At 37.3% G+C, this 19475-nt stretch overlaps 1 protein-coding gene across 7 annotated transcripts; it reads left to right on the forward strand.

The window, feature by feature from the left end:
* The first annotated feature begins 8977 nt into the window (after positions 1-8977).
* On the forward strand, positions 8978-18729 carry LOC148019647 (Galactose mutarotase-like superfamily protein). Of its 7 annotated transcripts, XM_087699755.1 has the most exons (8): positions 8978-9761; positions 9835-9937; positions 10008-10151; positions 10619-10796; positions 10891-10940; positions 16359-16491; positions 16625-16729; positions 16809-18729. In XM_087699755.1, the coding sequence occupies exons 3-8, from the start codon at positions 10023-10025 to the stop codon at positions 17516-17518; spliced, it is 1305 nt and encodes a 434-aa protein (XP_087555881.1). In that variant the 5' UTR covers positions 8978-9761; positions 9835-9937; positions 10008-10022; the 3' UTR covers positions 17519-18729. The 7 variants fall into 7 exon arrangements, with proteins under 7 accessions (XP_087555881.1, XP_087555879.1, XP_087555880.1 ...); XM_087699753.1 differs by having other exon boundaries at positions 9835-10151; XM_087699754.1 differs by lacking the exon at positions 9835-9937.
* Positions 18730-19475: the final 746 nt, after the last annotated feature.

Raw genomic sequence — 19475 nt, forward strand, 5'->3', positions numbered from 1 at the left:
ATGGAATATAAATATAAACTATAGATACACATATTAACTATAGGTTAAGTACACTTTACATAATAATATTTCATAGTTAATGATTACTACATAATCAATTATGTTAACATATTAATAAATATAATTAACATGTATAACATTGAATTAACATACAATTGTGTGTGTGTGTGTGTGTGTGTGTGTGTGTGTGTGTGTGTGTGTGTGTGTGTGTGTGCGTGCATGCTTTAAATAATAAATTAATGCTAATTATAAAAAATAATTAAGTATTATTATGTAATATAAATACTAACTATAAATACACATATTAACTATGGGCTATGTATACTTTAGATAATAATATTCAATAGTTAATTGTTATTACATAATCAATTATGTTAATATATTCATAAATATAATTAATATGTATATCATTGAATTAATGTATAATTATATTACACATATAATTATAATTATACAAATTAAAAATTATCATACATTATATATATATATATATATATATATATATATATATAATTTATATGAATAATAAATTCATGATAATTATACATAATAATTAAGTATTAATATATGGTATAAGTATGAAATATAAACATCAATATTAATTATAGGTCAAGTATAATTTACGTAATAATATTCAATTATAATAACGATATGGTATCTCAGGGCATATTATTTAAAGGTTTGGTATAATTTATGTAATAACATTCAATTATAGTAATAGTATGGATCTTAGAGAGAGAGAGAGAGAGAGAGAGAGAGAGAGAGAGAGAGAGAGAGAGAGAGAGAGAGAGAGAGAGAGAGAGAGAGAGAGAGAGAGAGAGAGAGAGAGAGAGAGAGAGAGAGCTTAGTTATTTAGGAGAGAGGGGGGGAAATGTAAAAAATAGAGAGAAAAAGAGAAGGTTTTTGGGGGTGATAAGAGTATGCATACAAATCATTAATAAGTCCTTTGTTTCTCTATGTCAGTAGATATGGCACTATCATCCCAGAATAAATTATCTTCTCTGGCTAGAAACTTATCGCATAAATATCACTCTATAACTAATTCTACTATCATAGTAGATGAAACTAATCCATCAAGTAAATGGGTGTTACCATCCATTAAGCCTATAGAAGTTTGTGGGGAACACTCTCTTTTTAAATTTCAAGTTTCTACTATCTTTATTGAAAACCATTAGTGTATCTCCATTGGAGACTCTTCCAATGCTGACATGTTAATCTCTCTCCTTAGTCTCACTTATGATAAAATCAAAATATCCAAAAAAGATTTCCCTTGCATCCATTTGGGATATCTTGTAATTAGCATTGTCCCTCTTTTCTGCCAAGGCCTTCCTATGTCTTGTGTTACAACAATTCTGGATACTAGGCACAAAGAACTCCATGGCATAATTGTCGGGGCTACTTTGTCTCCTCTTGTCAATGGTCCCAATTTCTTTGAGCTTCACCCAGACTTTCTCAATTTTGTGAATGATCCTTATCTTGCAGATATTCTAACCCTCAATGTTTGGACCATTGGGCTAGAGATGAAGCAATCATTTATATATATTGTTTTCCAATAGCAAGTTTAGTCTCAATGGCCATTCCTCAAGTCATTGTAGGGATCAACTCCGAGAAGGACTAGGACCTTACAATTATTATGAAAAGTGATGACAAGACCCAGAGGTACCTCCCCACCATAATCAATTGGGTAGATGTCAAATTTCCTTGGGAATAGTTGATGAATATGTCTTCCTTACAAGTGCGGGAGCTAAAACAACCTTAGGATGCTCAAATCTACTCCCACATTGCAAAAGGCAAACATATTATTGGTGCCCCTTCCACAACTATCCATTCGAAAAGGAGTAGAAAGCCTTCTAGGTATGACTGACTTTGCCTATTCATCATAATTTTCTCAGGCCTGCATGTTCTTATGAGTCTATGGATTAAAATAATATATGCACACACTCCAAGAGACTCATCACTCTCACAAGTGACAGTGCTAGAACTATCAATGCTCAAGATTTCTAGCATCAAAAGTTCTCTCATAATGACTCTTATTACAAAGCTACCCCATTCCTTCACCTACTCAATGGTGATTGGAATGCAAGGCAACATGCCCTGAATTGGACATATCTCTCCCTTCACCAACTCAGGGAGCAAGTATATCAGATTCACCAAAGTATGCACTCTCTCAAATCTTGGTACTATTGAAACCTCTTTCAAACCTATGGAATCCTTTAAGCTCCACGAAGCTTGTCCACCCAACTTTCCACCACCACTACTTCCTCTTTTAAGAAATTCCACCCTATTAGAACTGATAAGGGGTGGGAATTCCACCTACCTAACCTCCACAAAATCAATCCCCTTTCATGTGAAGACCCTCTAACTCCTTCCCCTACCATGAGTGATCTCATGTATTGGGAATTTGAAATGGAATTAGAAGAAGATGATGAGGACAAGGAAGAAGAGGAAGACAACCTCCAAGCTATACCAACTATTAATGCTACTACAACATTCAATGAACATGTTGCCTCCACTTCTACTTTTCCACAGGACACCCTTGAATATACCCTTGATAGACCATCACCTACTATCCTTGGTCAATGGAGGATGCAAAATTTTTCCATGTGTAGATTTCAGTAGCATGCCATTGAAAATTCCCTTATGGAGGAGACTTTGTGGCATCTATGGCACTGAAGAGAATTGTTGTGAGCTTGCTAATGACTATAGAGACATCTATGGAGGCTATCTGGACTCTTTATATGAAGAATCTGGGATGAATGATCTTGCTAATATTGCTCCTCTCAGTGATGAAGATGATGACGACTCCCCATAGGATAGTAATGAGTGTCAAGTAGTTCCCAAATTTATTTATGTAAATGCTCACTCTATTATTGATGTGTTTAATCAAGAAGAATATGATTCTAGTTTCTTCACAAAGCTTGATGCTATTGAAGCCAAGTAACTTAATGTACATGGGGTAAAAGAGGAAGCTTCAACCTCTAGTATCAAAGAAACTAGCTTGCCCAATCTTTCCAAAGTTGAAAAACATCCCATCTGGATTTTTGATGGCAAATCATAGAAAGAGATTAAAACTATCATGCATTTATCTATGCCTATCTCTCTCAAAAGCTTCTTGATAAGCTTGATATGGGAAAATCTAACATCATTAATGCTCTCACTCATGGGTTTGTGGGTACACTCCAACTTTGGTGGGACAAAGAAGAAATTGCTAATGGTGCTTATCCTGTTTTCCCCTTTTTTTTGGAACTTCTCCTTGGAAAATTTGTTGGTAATAGATATGATGATAAAACTAAAGCTAAAGAAACATTCCAAAGGGCTCAACTTACAAAGAATAATTAATGTATATGAGAGATCTATTGTATGAATGCCAAGGGGCACATGATGCTACACTTAAACAACATTTTGTGAATTCCCTAATCCTCTACTTGCATTGGCCAAAAGCAAGATAAGTGAAGAAGGTTATGACTTCTTTGACAGTTTTGGGCAGCTTAGTTAGATTATGGAAAAGGTGATCAAGGATTTTTGCAATCAATAGAAGGTAGCCAAATTGCGTCACCAAATCCTGATTCCATTTGTAAATATGAATTAAATTTTCAAAAAGATTTTGGTTGCCAAAGATATAGTCTTTGCTCTTGTCCATGTTCTTATGCTCATTATAAACCCCATTCTTTTCACCATAATAAGTAGCCAATCCACAAAAAGTCTCACTCCAAGAAAAGGGGGAAATCAAAATGCTATATTTATAGAAGCTCTCACCATCTAACCAACCAATGTCCTCATTGCCAAAAGAAACTCAATGCTCATCAAGTTGACAAATCTAAAACTATGCCTCTTTCTCACTCTACTAATATTGAGGCTAACCACTCCAAGGATACTTCTTATGATTCAGATTCTGAATGAGAAGACCTCGAGTCTGCTTCTTCTTCTCTTGACAAATATAATCTCAATGCTTGCCATTTCTCTCACCCTAGATGAGGCCATGGTTTCTCCTCTTCCTTCTCTGGTCGAGGCACATCAGCCTCATTCTCTAAGAAACAATTTGATTCCCAAGACCCTAGACCTTCTAGTTTTCCCCCACAATCATCTAAAGAATTAGAAATTTTGTCCAGTGACCATACTTCATCCCTCTCCAAACACTGGCAAAACAAAAGGCAACAAAGAGAAAACTACAATAAGAATTATTACAAACACCCTATCTACCAAAACCATAAAGCAATCTCGAAACATTGAGTAGAAATACTCTCAAAAGAGAAAATCAATCTCTCCCCGATTTTGAATGAGATGACCAAACCACGATCTTCAGCAACAATGCTAAGTCACAGATAGCTCTAGATTATCGAAACTAGTCTCCATCAAATCACCTTGGAAATCAAGCAAGCCACTGCCACTTTCCAATCTTGACTATACTACATCAAAATTTGAAACAATATAAAGGAGATATTTCTACCCTACATACTTCCATTCAGTAGGAGACAACCCACACCAAGGAGTCAATACGAACTACCGCATGATCCTCAAAGATTCTAGATACTTCAAGATATTTGTCGACACATTTAATTATACAAGCTCTACAATTACTGTTGTCCCTCTGAGTAGAGACCTCTTGAATAATTAAAAAATCCCTATCACCACCAAAGTCAAGTCTTAGCTTCACCTCAGATATATAAAACGTCCTATTGAGATACAACTAATGTTGAGCTTGTGCTATGATCTTATCATTGGTGCTGATATACTCAAACATATAGTGTCCTTCACTTTCTACACAGATATTCTCTATTTAACCTATGCCAACAAGGAAATCACTCTTTCTCTCCTTCCAAAGATTGCTCGCTCTATTTTCATGATACAAGTTAAAGAAGGGGTGCCTACTCGTCTCCAAAACTAGTTCAAAAATAAAGTAGCTCAATTCTATTTTCATGATCCAACCTTGTTTATAGAAAAATGTGCTCTGTTTTCTATTACACTCCCTATGAAGGATGATGTTGTTCCTACTAAAGCATCCCATCTAGGTACAAAGGTTGAAAAACTAGCATTATGGTAACAAGAAATCCAAGAGCTACTACACAAAGGTCTTATTGAATAAATGTCCTCTCCTTGGGCTTGTCATGCTTTTTATGTTAATAAGCATAGTGAATAAAAACGGAGCAAAAAGTAACTTGTCATCAATTACAAGCCCCTTAACAAGTATTTGGTTGGACATGGACATCTACTAGCCCTGAAAGACATCCTTCTTAAGAGACTTGGAGGTGCCCAAATTCTCAGTAAGTTTGATCTAAAATCAAACTTCTGGTAATTGCCTATAGCCCCATAGGTCCAATACAAGATTATGTTTTGCGTTCCATATGGTCATTATCAATGGATAGCCTCATCATTTGGAATCAAAACTATCCCAACCAAGTTTCAAGAATGGACTAATTTTACTTTTGCTAACTTATCTTTTGTCCTTGTGTACATTGATGACTTATTGATTTTTCTAACATTGTTGAGTAGTACATCAAGCACCTCCAACTATTTCTTTCTCAAATGGAAGAAGTAAACATGGTTCTCTTCCCTTCCAAATTCACCATCTTCACCCTTACTATGGATTTTTTAGGCTTGCAAATTACTAATGGAAAAATTGTGCTATAAGATCATGTTCTAAAAGCCTTAAAACATTTACAGATACCTTGCCTTCTATAATCCAACTACACCAATTTCTTGGCTGTTTAAAGTGGATCTGTGGATCTGTGCCTTACATTATCCAATATACTTTTCTTTTTTATTCTATTTTCCAAAATGACAAATTCTACTAGGGTGAGCTTCAAAGACTACCTCCACTCGAACTACCTACTGGAAAACCCCTAATTATCTGTATGAATGCCAATGATCTTGGATAGGCAGGGGTCCTTTGGAAAATCAAGACAATAGTCGTGAGGAACTTTGCTAAATTGCAAGTGGTGCTTTTTCTAGCATTGAACATAATCATCCTTCATCCCATTGAGAAATCTCCCGATCAAAAAATCCATCCAAAGCTTTCTTATTTTTGTTGAATTTGTATCCTTCACTATTAAAAGTGACCTCAACCATGTCGTTAGCTACTTAAAAGGGAAAGTATCTAAAGCTATTGGAAACAAAAGGCTTCTTCAGTGGGCTATCTAGTTTGATAAGCTTGACATCACATTCCAACATATCACATAAAAAGAAAATATTCTTGTAGATTACCTTTCCTATCATCCCCCAAAAGACTAAATAGGACATGCCTTTCTCTCCTTCTTATAAATAATAGAGACATGTCCTATCTCCTTTTCTTCTCTACCACATAAATAAATTAGGAGACATGTCTCTCTCCTTCTTGTAAATGATAGCGATGTGTTCTATCTCCTTTTCTTCTTTCCCGCATAAATAAAGGAGACGTCAAGTATGCTAATCATTATCCGATTCTCTTTTATCGATCATAGCACTACTTATCTTACTATCTACGATATTGATGATTCCAATTTAGGACTCTACTTCATTATTGAACATACTAATGAGTTGTATTATAACATGTTTATCTTGCCTATTCTTTACTCATTGTAGATTCTGAAGAATCCATCTATCTAAGTTTACCCAATTTCGATGTCTTTCAAGGGTAGTGGATGGCCATGTTCAACCATGTACTTGTTAAGAGGCTTGTAATTGATGACAAGCTGCTTTTTGCCCCATTTATGTTCACTATGTTTATTAACATAAAAAGGATGACAAGCCCAAGGAGAGAGGACATTGGTTTAATAAGACCTTTGTGTAGTAGCTCCACATTGTACATATTTTATTAATAGTTAAGTAGCATATGAATAGTTAATGATTAATATGTAATCAATTATGTTAGTGTATTAATAATTATGATTGATACAAATATTATTCAAATAATATACAATTATATCATACACACACACACACACACACACACACACACACACACACACACACACACACACACACACACACACACACACACACACACACACACACACACACACACACACACACACACACACACACACACACACACACACACACACACACACACACACACACACACACACACACACACACACACACACACACACACACACACACACACACACACACACACACACACACACACACACACACACACACACACACACACACACACACACACACACACTATATATATATATATATATACATTATTGATTAAGTATACTTTACATAATAATATTTAATAGTTAATGATTATTATATAATCAATTATATTACTATATTAATAAATATACTTAATATATATTATTAAATTAAAATATAATTAAATATTCATAATAATAAAGTTAAAATTAATAATACATATAATTATAATTATATAGGTAAAAATGAATTATTATATATGTAATAATAATTATAATATCTATATCATAATTATAATTAATATAAATAATGAATTAATCATAATCATACATAATAAGTAAAGTATTAATATATGATATAAGTATGAATTACAAATTTATATATTAACTGTAGCCCAAGTATAATTTACATAATAATATTCAATTACAATAATAGTAGGTATCTTTAGAGATATTAACTATAGGTCAATATAACTTATGTAATAATATTTAATTATAATAATAGTACGGTATCTTGAGAGAGAGAGAGAGAGAGAGAGAGAGAGAGAGAGAGAGAGAGAGAGAGAGAGAGAGAGAGAGAGAGAGAGAGAGAGAGAGAGAGAGAGAGAGAGAGAGAGAGAGAGAGAGAGAGAGAGAGAGAGAGAGAGAGAGAGAGAGAGAGAGAGAGAGAGCATCCTCCTTACTTATTGAGTAGAGAGGGAAAAAAATATAGAAAAAGGGAGAGAAAAGAAGAAGGTTTTTGGGGATGATGAAAGGTTGCCACATGGCACCCCCCCCTCTCTCTCTCTCTCTCTCTCTCTCTCTCTCTCTCTCTCTCTTTGTGTGTGTGTGTGTTTCATTTTTTCATCTTCTTATTCTTTTCTATGCTCTGTGTGTGTATGCGCACTTTCGTGTATAGACATGTGTATATATCTACATACATATGTGTGTTTAATATGTGTGTATCTATTTGTGTGGTCTCATAAATCTCTCTCTCTCTCTCTCATCATTTTTATTTTCTCTCCTTTTTTTCCTCCCTCATGTCTCTTATCTTTCTTCATCTCATATGTACGTTGTATATGCTTATGTGTACATGTGTATGTATTGTATGAACATATACATGTATATATTTATATGTGGATGTGTGTGCCTACAATGTGGATGTATGTATGTTTGTAAGTGTGTATCCATTCTCTCTCCTATGATCTTTCTCTCTCCATTTTTTCCCTCCCTCATATATATGTTTAGATGTGTGCGAGTGTATATGCATACTCTTCTCTCTCTTATCTCTCCTTTTTCACCCCTCTCATATTTCTCTTCTTCTTCTTCTTCTTCTTCTCTCTCTCTCTCTCTCTCTCTCATACACACAAATGACATGCACACATATACACAAATTTTTCTTTTTTATATTTTCTTATTTTTCTTATGCTTTGTGTGTGTGTGCGTGCATGCACACATATATATGTGTATACATGTGTGTATGTATGTACATATGTATTTAATACGTGTGTGTGTGTGCGTGTCCATTTATATGGTCTCATAAATATGTGTTGTATCTCTTCCCCTCTCATGGTTTTTATTTGATCTTTCTTTTTCCTCATCTCATCTTTCTTCACAAGCATGATATAAAATTTTCAAAGACTCCTTTCCCTTTCCATAACCATATCCTATGTGCAATTGAAAAAGAGAGAAGATGTGTGCTTGTGTTTAATGCGTTCAATTAAAAGTGAGAGAGTGTGTATGAGAGAGAGAGAGAGGTGCGATACAAAATAAATATAATCCCCACTCACCTTTTAAAAGAAAACCCTCTTTATTTCTTAAATACCAAACTTCTCCTCCTTGTGCCATACAATATTAGTTGGTTTGGGATCCCCAAGGCAAAGCTCTAAATAATATATAGAATAGACTTTTTTATGAACAATGGTAATGTGCAATCTTGGTGAGCACAGGCCACAATAGAATTACTCCAAGTTGACAGTCGGCACTTCTATTTATCTTTTATTGATTTATACTCGCTAGGAACATGCTTGAGAATAGTGGCCCTTGTCTCCATGATTTATGAAGTTGTTTTGTAAAATTCAACCAAATAGAGAGCTATATTGGCTAATTTTTTACCTAAGGATTTGAGGGTTTGCTCAATGTAGGAGAGTTTGGGTCATCTCTCCTTACTTATTTACTGATCTTTATAGGTTTGTCCTGATGAGCATTTTGGGATTTGAACAATGAGTAATGTACTTGCCAATAGCATAAAGGCCGAGCTTGTATCACAACGACGTGTGTGAATGAAGTGCTTAGCCCTTGAGTGAGCTCTTAGGGATGGACCAGCCTTGATTTGCCTCACCCATATGGGATGCCTTGGCATCATATCTCAAAACTATCACATTAAAAGGAAATAGATAGTGAACTTATTTGTTAAGAATGCTACATCAGTTAATGTGTACCTAGCTATACTTAAGGGGGTCTTGGGATTTGGATGGATATTTGCTGCTAAACCGCAAAAGCGATCTGAGACTATAAAATGCCATCGTGCTCTCAAAGTTTAGCCGTGGGCATGCATGCAGCAGCAGCAGCCTCCGATTGAGTCAAACCCTGTGCTCGCTTCTCTGCGACCAGCATCAGAATCATCTCAAGCCCCAATCAGAACACTCCTTGTGGAAGGTATGAATATGTGTATTTACCTGCAATTTAATGATAGCAAACGCAACAGTAGTCATCTGCAATCCCGTCACAGGAAATGCAACAGGGCTTCCGATGATAATGGAGTCAGTGAATTGCACTATTGGGAACCTTAATGGCATTTTCACTCTTTCAGACATCACTACTACACTGCTAAGGTGTGCTCTGTAAGAACAGATTGGGCCCGGGATTTTGTCCACTCTCAGAAATTTGCCTCTTCTTGTGCAGCTGCGTAGGTTCGGCATGTCTAGACTGAGTTCTTCGTGTTCAGTTCTGTCACAAAACTGGAGAATCAAGCTTTTTAAATGGAGTGCTCTGTCTACTGTGATTATGTTGCTGTGTGCAATCCCAGTACATCATCAATTCCAACTTGTGAGAGATTGAATCCTCTTTGGTTTTTTGGCTCATTCATCAGCTGAAGCTAGTTGTATGAAAAAAATTCAGTTGTCTGGGCTCAGTGTTCTTATTCCTTCTCCTGCAATACTGGAGAATTAAGCTCCTTGTATGGAAATGCATTTTCTCCGCTTGTTCTTCATAGTACTGGAGAATTAAGCTTAATTGTATTTCTGGGAAAAAAAAATAAAATAAAGCTTAATTCTATGGAAGTGCACCATCTAGTGTGATTAAGCTATAACAAACAACTTGTAAGGTCAGAAATGATTACAGATTTCTCCGCCTTTGGGGTCTAGTGTTGTGGATTTGCACTGTCAATAGTATAGTCTGCCCAGGGTCAATTAGTGCTCACACTGGACAAGTGATTTTGCTAATAATCTGAAGCTCTGGCCAGAGTTTATGTTTTCCACAATATTCAGTTATCCTTTAAATTTTGGCATAGTCAGGTGCTGCAGAATAGGTATAAAAGAAGCATCATGGAAAAGGACAATAGCAGTGTTAAAGTAGAGTCTTTTGGCCTACATGGTGAGGCTCAACTCTTTACGCTGTGCAAGGGAGCCATGCAACTTTCTGTTACCAATTGGGGTGCAACAATCACTTCTCTTCTTGTACCTGATGCAGCAGGTATTCTTGAGACTTTCTTGTCATGCTAACTTGCTCTCTTACAATAATAGGTTTCAGTATGTGGGTTTACTGAATGAATGATTGTGTTATGCAGGCAAGCTAGCTGATGTAGTGCTTGGTTTTGACACACTCACTCCATATATGGCAAGTACTATTTTACTGAAAACTCCAATTTTGTACAGGTACGGTGGATGCAATAAATCCACAAACTTGGCATCAAAGAACCAGAAGATAGAGGTTGCCCAATACCAGAAAATGGGGATGGGTTGGGATAGCATATAAGAAATGGTATTCGCATTTATTAGGAGTAGCTGAGATGGGGCTAGGCAGAGAAGAAGCTGCAATAGGGTTGATATGGGCTGAGATCAATGGCTGAAATCAGCTCAAATTACCTGAGAATGGGCTGAGATGCAAAAATGAGCTGGATGGGTTGAGATGCAACAACTGCTGCATTATTGAAGCCTGAAGGTGAGAAGCAAGAATGCGGGCTGCTTGTTGCTTGCACAAGGTTGGAGAGGCTGTGCATAGAGAACATGCAAGAACACAAGTGGGCCATAATAGACTGAAATCGGACCCAAAACAGTCTAAAAACCTGCTGAAACAAGCAAAAACAGGCCAAAAGCCTGCTAAATCAACCAAAACTAGCTCAAAATGCCCTTCACCTGTCCCATATCAGGTGTCCGGTCTTGTGAATTAGGGATAGAGTAGAGGATGGACAAGGGATGTCCCACCCTGTTTGGGATGCTCTCCCAACCCTCAATGGCTCAGGGTGGTGTTGTGACCCAAATTTCAATTGTCCCTTCTTAGTGTGCTTAGTGTCCCAGCTTGTGCAAAAGTGTTTCTTAAGTTCTAAGTTTCCAATCGTTAGCTTTAGTTTTTGAGTAAGAGGGGTTAAGTAGCAGCTTGTGGGCGTGGTTGCATTTAACAGAACAGCAAAGTCTTTCAGCTGAGGCAGATGAGATTGCCTGTACCATAGCCTACCAACTATAAAAATAATTTTTTTGTTCTCTCTCTCTCTCTCTCTCTCTCTCACAGTGGAATGCCCACAAGGGGGAGGTGCCTCCCCTCCAAATGTTAGCTGAGAGAGTGGGCAAGAGCCATCCTATGTGTATCCAGAGATTCATTTGACCATCATAGTTAAATTAATTGGATCCATATGGTATGCTCATCTTCAGGTCTTCTCCAGTCTAGTGGACTGAATTTCAAGCCCTTCCAGCTCCTTTAAATTTGAAGCCAAGCATGTATAACATTCTCATGGGTAAAACACTGTAGTTGCAGAAGCATGCATCCATTTCCTCAGAGGTTTATTGTTTAGTCTGGATTCATCTGCAGTATGGCCAGTTCTGCAGGTGCTTTCAGCTATCAGGGTAAGTTGATCTACAGCCTGCTTTGCTATTTTTAGTAACAGAAGGGGCTTTGCTTGCCGTTACTGTAACATTCCCACTAGTTAGGTAGGCTGATATTAGATGATTCTCTGCAGTTATTGCAGATAGACTTGAGAATGATTCTCTGCGAACGACTGAACTGTGGAGCATCAGGACAGCTTTCTTTTCAGACTCATGCATGAACTTGATGTGTCCTTCATAGATCAGGCAGTGGTGGCCCTGGTACCATATTCTGAAGAAGAAGAGGAAATGGTACCATGCACCAAAGTACAGCCAGCTGTTACATGCAGCAAGCATGCTGCCAATGAACCCATGGCAGGTTCTGAAGGTCCTGTACCTTCAGAAGCTCCTGTGCATTTCTATGTGTAGGTTGCTACCCAATCGATGATTCCCAGGCTTTAGATTGGGAACACCTACTAGAATTTGGCAACAGCTTGCTTGGTGAATATGATGAGATTTTGCACAAGCAGCTCTTCTTAATTAGATGTGGTATGAAAATCCCAAATACATTTTTGTACCTTTGTCGTCTTGTTCCAAATAATATGTAGTTAATATCTCATCTAGATAAGATAAGATCTTATCTAGATCTCCAGCAATTGGGGCTAGGACAAATATTGGGCACAAGAGCCCGTGAAAGCTACTTTTGCTGGCCGACCCCATAGTCAAGGCCTTGGTATAGTATGAAACCTTTCATACGTGGTATTGGTGGAACTATGGAACTTGAGAGAGAGGGAGAGGCTAGAGAGAGAGAGAGAGAAGGTTGAGAGGCTAGAGAGAGAGAGAGAAGGTTGAGAGAGAGAGAGAGAGAGAGAGAGAGAGAGAGAGAGAGAGAGAGAGAGAAGGTTGTGTGAGAAGCTCAAGAGAGAAAGAGAGAGGCTTGGGGGAGAGAGAAATAAGAAAGAAAAAAAAAGAAAATAGAAAGAAAAAAATAAAGTTGTAGGCTTGAAGGAGAGTGGCCAAACTGCTTATTTTTTCGTACTAAATCGTATGGATATATACCGTACCATACCATACAGATTGTATGTATGGTACGGAGACAACCTTGTTCAGATCGATAATCTGCAACATGAGTGCAATGGTAACAAGAAGTTTCAATGTTTGAAAACATTGATTGAGCTCACTAGTTCTAACAACGGGCAAACTAATGGGCTTTTTCTTGCTTCGGATACCCTTAAGCAAATGTGTCGAGGACTTGGTAATATGAGCATAGTCCTTTGGCACTTATTGCTATGAATAGGGGATGTTCTGGGCATTTTAAAACCACCTCCCATTCATTCTTCATTAGATCGTTTTTCACCCTGCACTACTGTCCAGACCCCTGACTTGGAGGACATCACGGTTCTTGGAGCTTCTCCAAGTGCTGCCACAGTCTGGCACCCACTTTTCATAGCCTTGTGACCATCTTCCAATGCCTAGGTGTCACTTTCATAGCTTGGCAAGACCCATTTCAGCATGGCAACCTGTTCCTGAGCATCCAGGCTCAAGAGATATGGAGGAGAGCCCTCAGAATGCTATTTCTTGGTACAACAAAGTCCATCATTGTGACATGGGAGATATTTGCTTGGGTCATAGATGGAGGCCAAGCATGTGGATATGAGGATGCATGGGAAGCTGATAGCTAGCAATATTGCTGGGTATATTTGGACCACTAGATATAATCATGATACAGATTTATGGGATGTATCCAATGCAGAGATTCTCTCTAGAATCTGGATAGAGATTGTCCATACTCCATATGGGAATGGGAGAAGATATAGGGCAGTTCAGAGGCTATGAGGAGAAGGGGAAATGCTTTTCTTAGGAACTGGGATTCTAGCAGTTTCTTTCTCTATCAACTGTAATGGGTTGGGACTGTAGACCTCCTCATTGGTCATTCACTCAAGCCTTGTAACATGCTTTCCTTTGTCACATGTATATAATTTTTGGAAGTTCCATAAAGAGCTTTTATCCTTTGCCTTGGGATACTTTGTCTTGGGAGATTTATTGATAGAGTTACTCTTTTTTGTGAGAAAGTATAATATTTTCTTTCATTTTATGCCTCTAACATTAGGGGGAATATGGACTCCAAAAGGGCCTCATAAGAAGGAGATTAGTAATGAATTACTTTTTCTAATCTTGTAGTATGGTGGGCCTAAAATGGAATGATGAAGAGAAATGTGGTTTCCTTGCAAAACAATGGTGGTTTGGAAATAAAATTGAGGAAAAAGAGAGCACGATTTTAGTGTATGTAAATATTAAATAGGTGTCATGACGCGAGTGGCTCTCTGTCTTAGTGGTAGGGTGGAGGCCCCATAAAGGAGAGGTAGGCAGCTCCATTCCCATGTGCCACCGATTTTTTAAATTGAAAAGGAGATGTAATAATGCCCTTGAGGAGCGTGGTACTCGTGGCATGTGCTGGTGTATTTATGAATTTTGGCTTTGCATATTGTAGTGTTTTTAAATTGAATTTGTGCCTCCCAAGGGACAATTCAAATTTAAATTTGAAAACTCCCTCCAACCACCTTTCCACGTGTCATGCTACGAGATTTTGTAGGAAGAAACCACATTTTTAAATTCTAATATTGTATGCTTTTTTATTGCAAAACCACTCAACTTTTTGGACAAACCACTTTGCAAGCCCAACGTGGAAACGTAAGTGGATTAAATGTGCACACCACCCCCTCTCCCAGTGGCCCACCTCAAATCTCATCATTAGGAAAGTGATTAACTCTTAAGCTAAAGGGCTCTTTTTTAGTCTATATTTCCCCTAATAGTAGGCACTAATAGTAATACTTATTGATTTGTTTCATTAGTGATCATTTATGAGGATCGAGCACACGATATCTAAAGAATAGAGTAGAAGCTCACCTAAAATCTTTGATGTCCGAAAAGCTCGCCTGAAAAATTTTGGCAGTCAAATATGTCTACTAGTTAATACAAAAGGAACTATCAAGAACTCACATAGACCAAATGAAGTGTGGAAAAACAATTTTTTGTGTCTTGTTGTCTCACCATATATTTGGTGAAATTGATGTGTTTGAAGATCTGTGAGCCTTGTAGATGATCCAAATTGTTGTCAATTGTAGGAAGTCCTCTCAATGATTTTGTCGAGGGATTGATAATCCATGCACATCCTTAACATGCCATACCCTGTTTGAACAGGTAGAATTGGATAAAGTAAGATGACATTTGTGGCCTTATTAGCCCAAGCTAAGGTCTTCCACTTGCTTTCTTATTTCTTCTTCTTGAGGCTGGTTCACATGACATCTGTTTGATGGTGCTGACCTTTTTTAAAAACTTAATGAGGAAGATATTTTGAAAATGACTTGGAGAAGATTTTAAGTTATTTTTGGTTTTTGGCCTCGTTATCTTCCATATGAAGCAAACAACATTAGCACAATCCTTCATTGTGCTAGATATTTTCCCAAAATTTAACTTATTTTTGGTTTTCGACATTCTTGTTATCTTCCATATGAAGAGCATAATCCTTGATTTCTCTAGATACTTGCAATAATTATGGTGTCTCCAGTACTCTTCATTGGCTTTTGTACTTCTCTTTGTGTGTAAATTCCACCCTTTTCTTGGAATATATAATAGAGTCTATCTTGTAATGTCAAGGGATACAAGAGTTGCATTGAGCCCTCAAGATCTACAATGCAGAAGGTTTTTTCGTCGTTGTAGCCTTGGAGCTTAAATTCACTTTGCCAATGTGTTTTACAATGGTTGTCAATATATAAGCATCATGGGCATTTTACAGCTTGTGAACTATTGTTGGAGTCTACATGCCTCCATTCTGCAAGCCAAGCTCTTTAGCCAATTACCAAGTAATAAAGGGTCTATCAAGACAATGCTTGGGTCCCTTGGAATTATTCTCAAGCCATTAGTAGTCCATACATCCTTTGTCTATGATTTATACTTCCTACAACATTATCGATGTGCTTGCCCACCACACCACCCAGGCAAAACAAGAAAGACAGCAAGAACTGTATCAAAAGTGTATTTGCACAATGTTGAACTGAAATGGATAGCGATATGGAATAAAATTCACACTTTTTAAAACCACTTCCATGTAAGAGGGTGATGGTAGGGTGCATTCACACTAGAATGGCCAAGAGGAATAGAACATATGTAACTTAAGGGAGGTGAGGGGAGGGTGGAGAGAAAAAGGAGGGCCAATAACCAGCATATATCTCTGCAGGATGGTACATCACCTTACTTTGGAAGCATTGTTGGCCGGGTTGCAAATCGTATTGCAGGTGCATCATTCACCTTGGAGGGGCAGACGTACAAACTAGTTCCAACAAGTAGTGATCCTGACATCACATTACATGGTAGCTTTTGAAAGTTTTCTGCAATTTTTTGTCGAATCACTAGACACCCATAAATCTGGTCGATCAGCACTGACATAATGAATCAACATTTTGGCTCCTAACAGCATAAGCTTATGGTCATTGTTGTGGTCAGGTGGTCAGAAGGGGTTTGACAAAGTCTTATGGAAGATTAAGAATGTTGAAGATGGTGCAAATCCCTCTGTTCAATTCATATATCAAAGTTCTGATGGTGAGCAAGGTAGGTAAGCTGTTTAGTCAGGCTAGTAAATGTTATCATGTACAGTGTTTTGATTGAGTTTCTAAAACTTGAAGTGCAGGCTTCCCAGGAGATGTTGATGTATCTGTCACATATACACTGAGTGGTAACCTTGAGTTAAGGACAGAAATGGAAGCTATACCAAGGAGCAAGCCTTCTCCAATTAGCTTGGCTCAACACAGTTATTGGAATTTGGCTGGACATGAAAATGGTGACATTCTTGGGCATATTGTTCGCATATGGGGGAGTCATATTACACCAGTCAATGAAGAGCTTATTCCCACTGGTGAGTATGTACCAGTGGAGGGAACTCCCTTTGATTTCAGACAACCTTCTGTTATCAACAAGCGAATCCATGAAGTTCCAGGTGGATATGACCACAATTTCGTCCTTGACAAGAAAGATGAAGCTGAAGGTGAACTGCATTTGGCAGCAAGGGTGAAGGACCCCACCAGTGGTAGGGTCATGGACTTGCTGACCAATGCACCTGGTTTACAGTTTTATACAGGGAACTTTGTGTCCAAGATGACAGGCAAGGGTGGATCTAAGTATGACAAATATAGTGGGCTTTGCCTTGAAACTCAAGGATTTCCTAATTCAGTGAACCAACCCAAGTTCCCATCTATTATCTATTCTCCTGGTCAAGTATACAAGCATACCATGTTGCATAGGTTCTACACTGATGGAAACACAGGGGAAAGTGCTATCAAGGAGGAAGGAAAAGGGAGTCTGTGTAACATTCATTGTAGAGAGATTAACAATAGCAAATAGGTGAAATTTTAATAAAGAGATGATCCTCATTCTGTGGTGCATAAAAACAGTAACACATTTTTATATAGGGAACCAATCCAAGTTCCGGTCTACTATCTATTCTCCTGGTCAAGTATTCAAGCATTGAAGTGGTTAGTTTCTTGATTAGAGTTATGGCTTGCGAAGTCATTGAAGAGATTTCTACATAAGATTTTGGGAAATGCTCAAGTGTTTTTAAAGGATGAAAGCTGGGGTTCCCAAAAAATCTGATGTTTTCCTAAGGTTTGGATATACTGCCAGGGCCCAAGTTTTGCAGAGCTTTTGGTAAGATCGTGGTGAGGAGTTTTACTTGGGGGAACTTGCAGTGGTGTTCCTGAAGTTGTATGGAGGCTTGGATATACTCGTGCTCTTTTGTGAGCCAGTTCAACCTTGAATATTGCTCTGTATCATCAAATGTCGATAACCCAATACAAAGTAAGTACAAACTGATTACTCCTGTTGAAACCTTGAGCTCAAATTCAACTTCTCTCTTCATTTTCCAGCCTCCTCCATTGATATTCAAGGGAAAACCATTGAAGCATCCTGTTGGTAATCTTGGCCTCAAAAATTTAACCCCTCTTCATTTTTCAAGTCTCCTCTACAGGAGCACCATTGTTCTTGAGAAGCTCTGAGAAGAAAACATTTAGCTTCAAGCAATGTCGATGTATCACATTGACAAAACATCAACAATTTACCATAACCACATTAGTTGATGCTTTTCACTCAATGAAAACTAACATGGGCAATGGGGCAGGTGAAAAAAATACATTGAAGAGTCAATCCAATCATACTCTAGGTAGATTTTCCATCATTTTAGAAATGCCAAAGTGCATTGCATGCTTATCTATCCAAGGTGGATGTAAAATATCATGAATTTAGTCATAGATGTTTATGTTTGTAGGGAAAGATGTGATATCCTAGAGTTTTGACTTTTGTAGTGATAAGCGTACCATTATCATTTAGAAAAGAGGCGTGTTCAATAGACTCCAACAAGGTCCTTATGTTCCTCAAATGGGCCTATAATGCATACCAAGCTCATGCTTATAACATGTGGAGAGTGAAATCATCAAGGTCATTACCAATATATGTGATGCTCAATTTCGAAAAGTTCTAAGCTTTGTTACATTCTTGAATTTTTGAAGGTTACTCAAACACAACGTCCAATATATCCTTTCCATGTGCATAGAAATAACCTATGATGGTGATCTTCTTGACCATTGAATGTGGGATGGTGCTTGTGATATTCCCTTCAAAAGTGCCAAAAATCACCTTTCAAGTAAATGTGAAGCAATTTTCATTAGTATGCACATTTATTTAGCTAATTTCGTCAAGCTTAAAATCCCAAGGTGAAGTTTTTGTCTCCTCTTATTTTACCTATTTCTTCAAGAAATTGAAGGAACCTCATTATATATCAAGAAAAGTTGTCTACAATATGGATAAAATGTGCATGACCTTGGATAGCTTCTTGTAAATTAGTGCTACCCAAATGCTTTTGTTCATAAAATTATTTGGGTTTATATTTAAAAATTGTCACATGTCTCACTTCTAAGATCCAAATATGCTCATTCAACCACTCAAATAAGAGGAATATGCTAATTGAGGAGTCAGGACCTTTTTCTTTCATTGAATTCCACATAAAACATGATACAAAACCTCAAAATTTAAAAATGAATATTTCAATTATACACAAGGTGACTTTGAAAGCTAGTCATCGAACTCCTTGTTGCTTCATTATAGGTTACATATCTTTTGTCTTGCAAATCTAGCATGATGATTTCCATATGCCTTGATACTCGTATTAATACACTTGGCAAGCTTGTTTTTGTGCAAAGACAATTAGCAAGTGGCCTTCCTTGCTAGCATATGTGATAAATATTTAGAATTTAGAATCTTGATACATCTTTGGAGTGTACATCAAGTCACCTTAACAATCACAAAG

The sequence above is a fragment of the Lygodium microphyllum genome, chromosome 19 (genome assembly GCF_053477565.2).
Source record: "Lygodium microphyllum isolate KBCC chromosome 19, Lygodium_microphyllum_v1.1.10, whole genome shotgun sequence".
Classification (NCBI taxonomy): domain Eukaryota; kingdom Viridiplantae; phylum Streptophyta; class Polypodiopsida; order Schizaeales; family Lygodiaceae; genus Lygodium; species Lygodium microphyllum.

Excerpts from the sequence above, each read along its gene's own strand:
- LOC148019647 (XM_087699753.1), top strand. The coding sequence starts at position 10,023 with ATGTCTAGACTGAGTTCTTCGTGTTCAGTTCTGTCACAAAACTGGAGA. Across the intron at positions 10,797-10,890 it reads TCTTGTACCTGATGCAGCAG|GCAAGCTAGCTGATGTAGTG; the intron begins GTATTCTTGAGA and ends TGTGTTATGCAG. Across the intron at positions 10,941-16,358 it reads ACACACTCACTCCATATATG|GATGGTACATCACCTTACTT; the intron begins GCAAGTACTATT and ends ATATCTCTGCAG.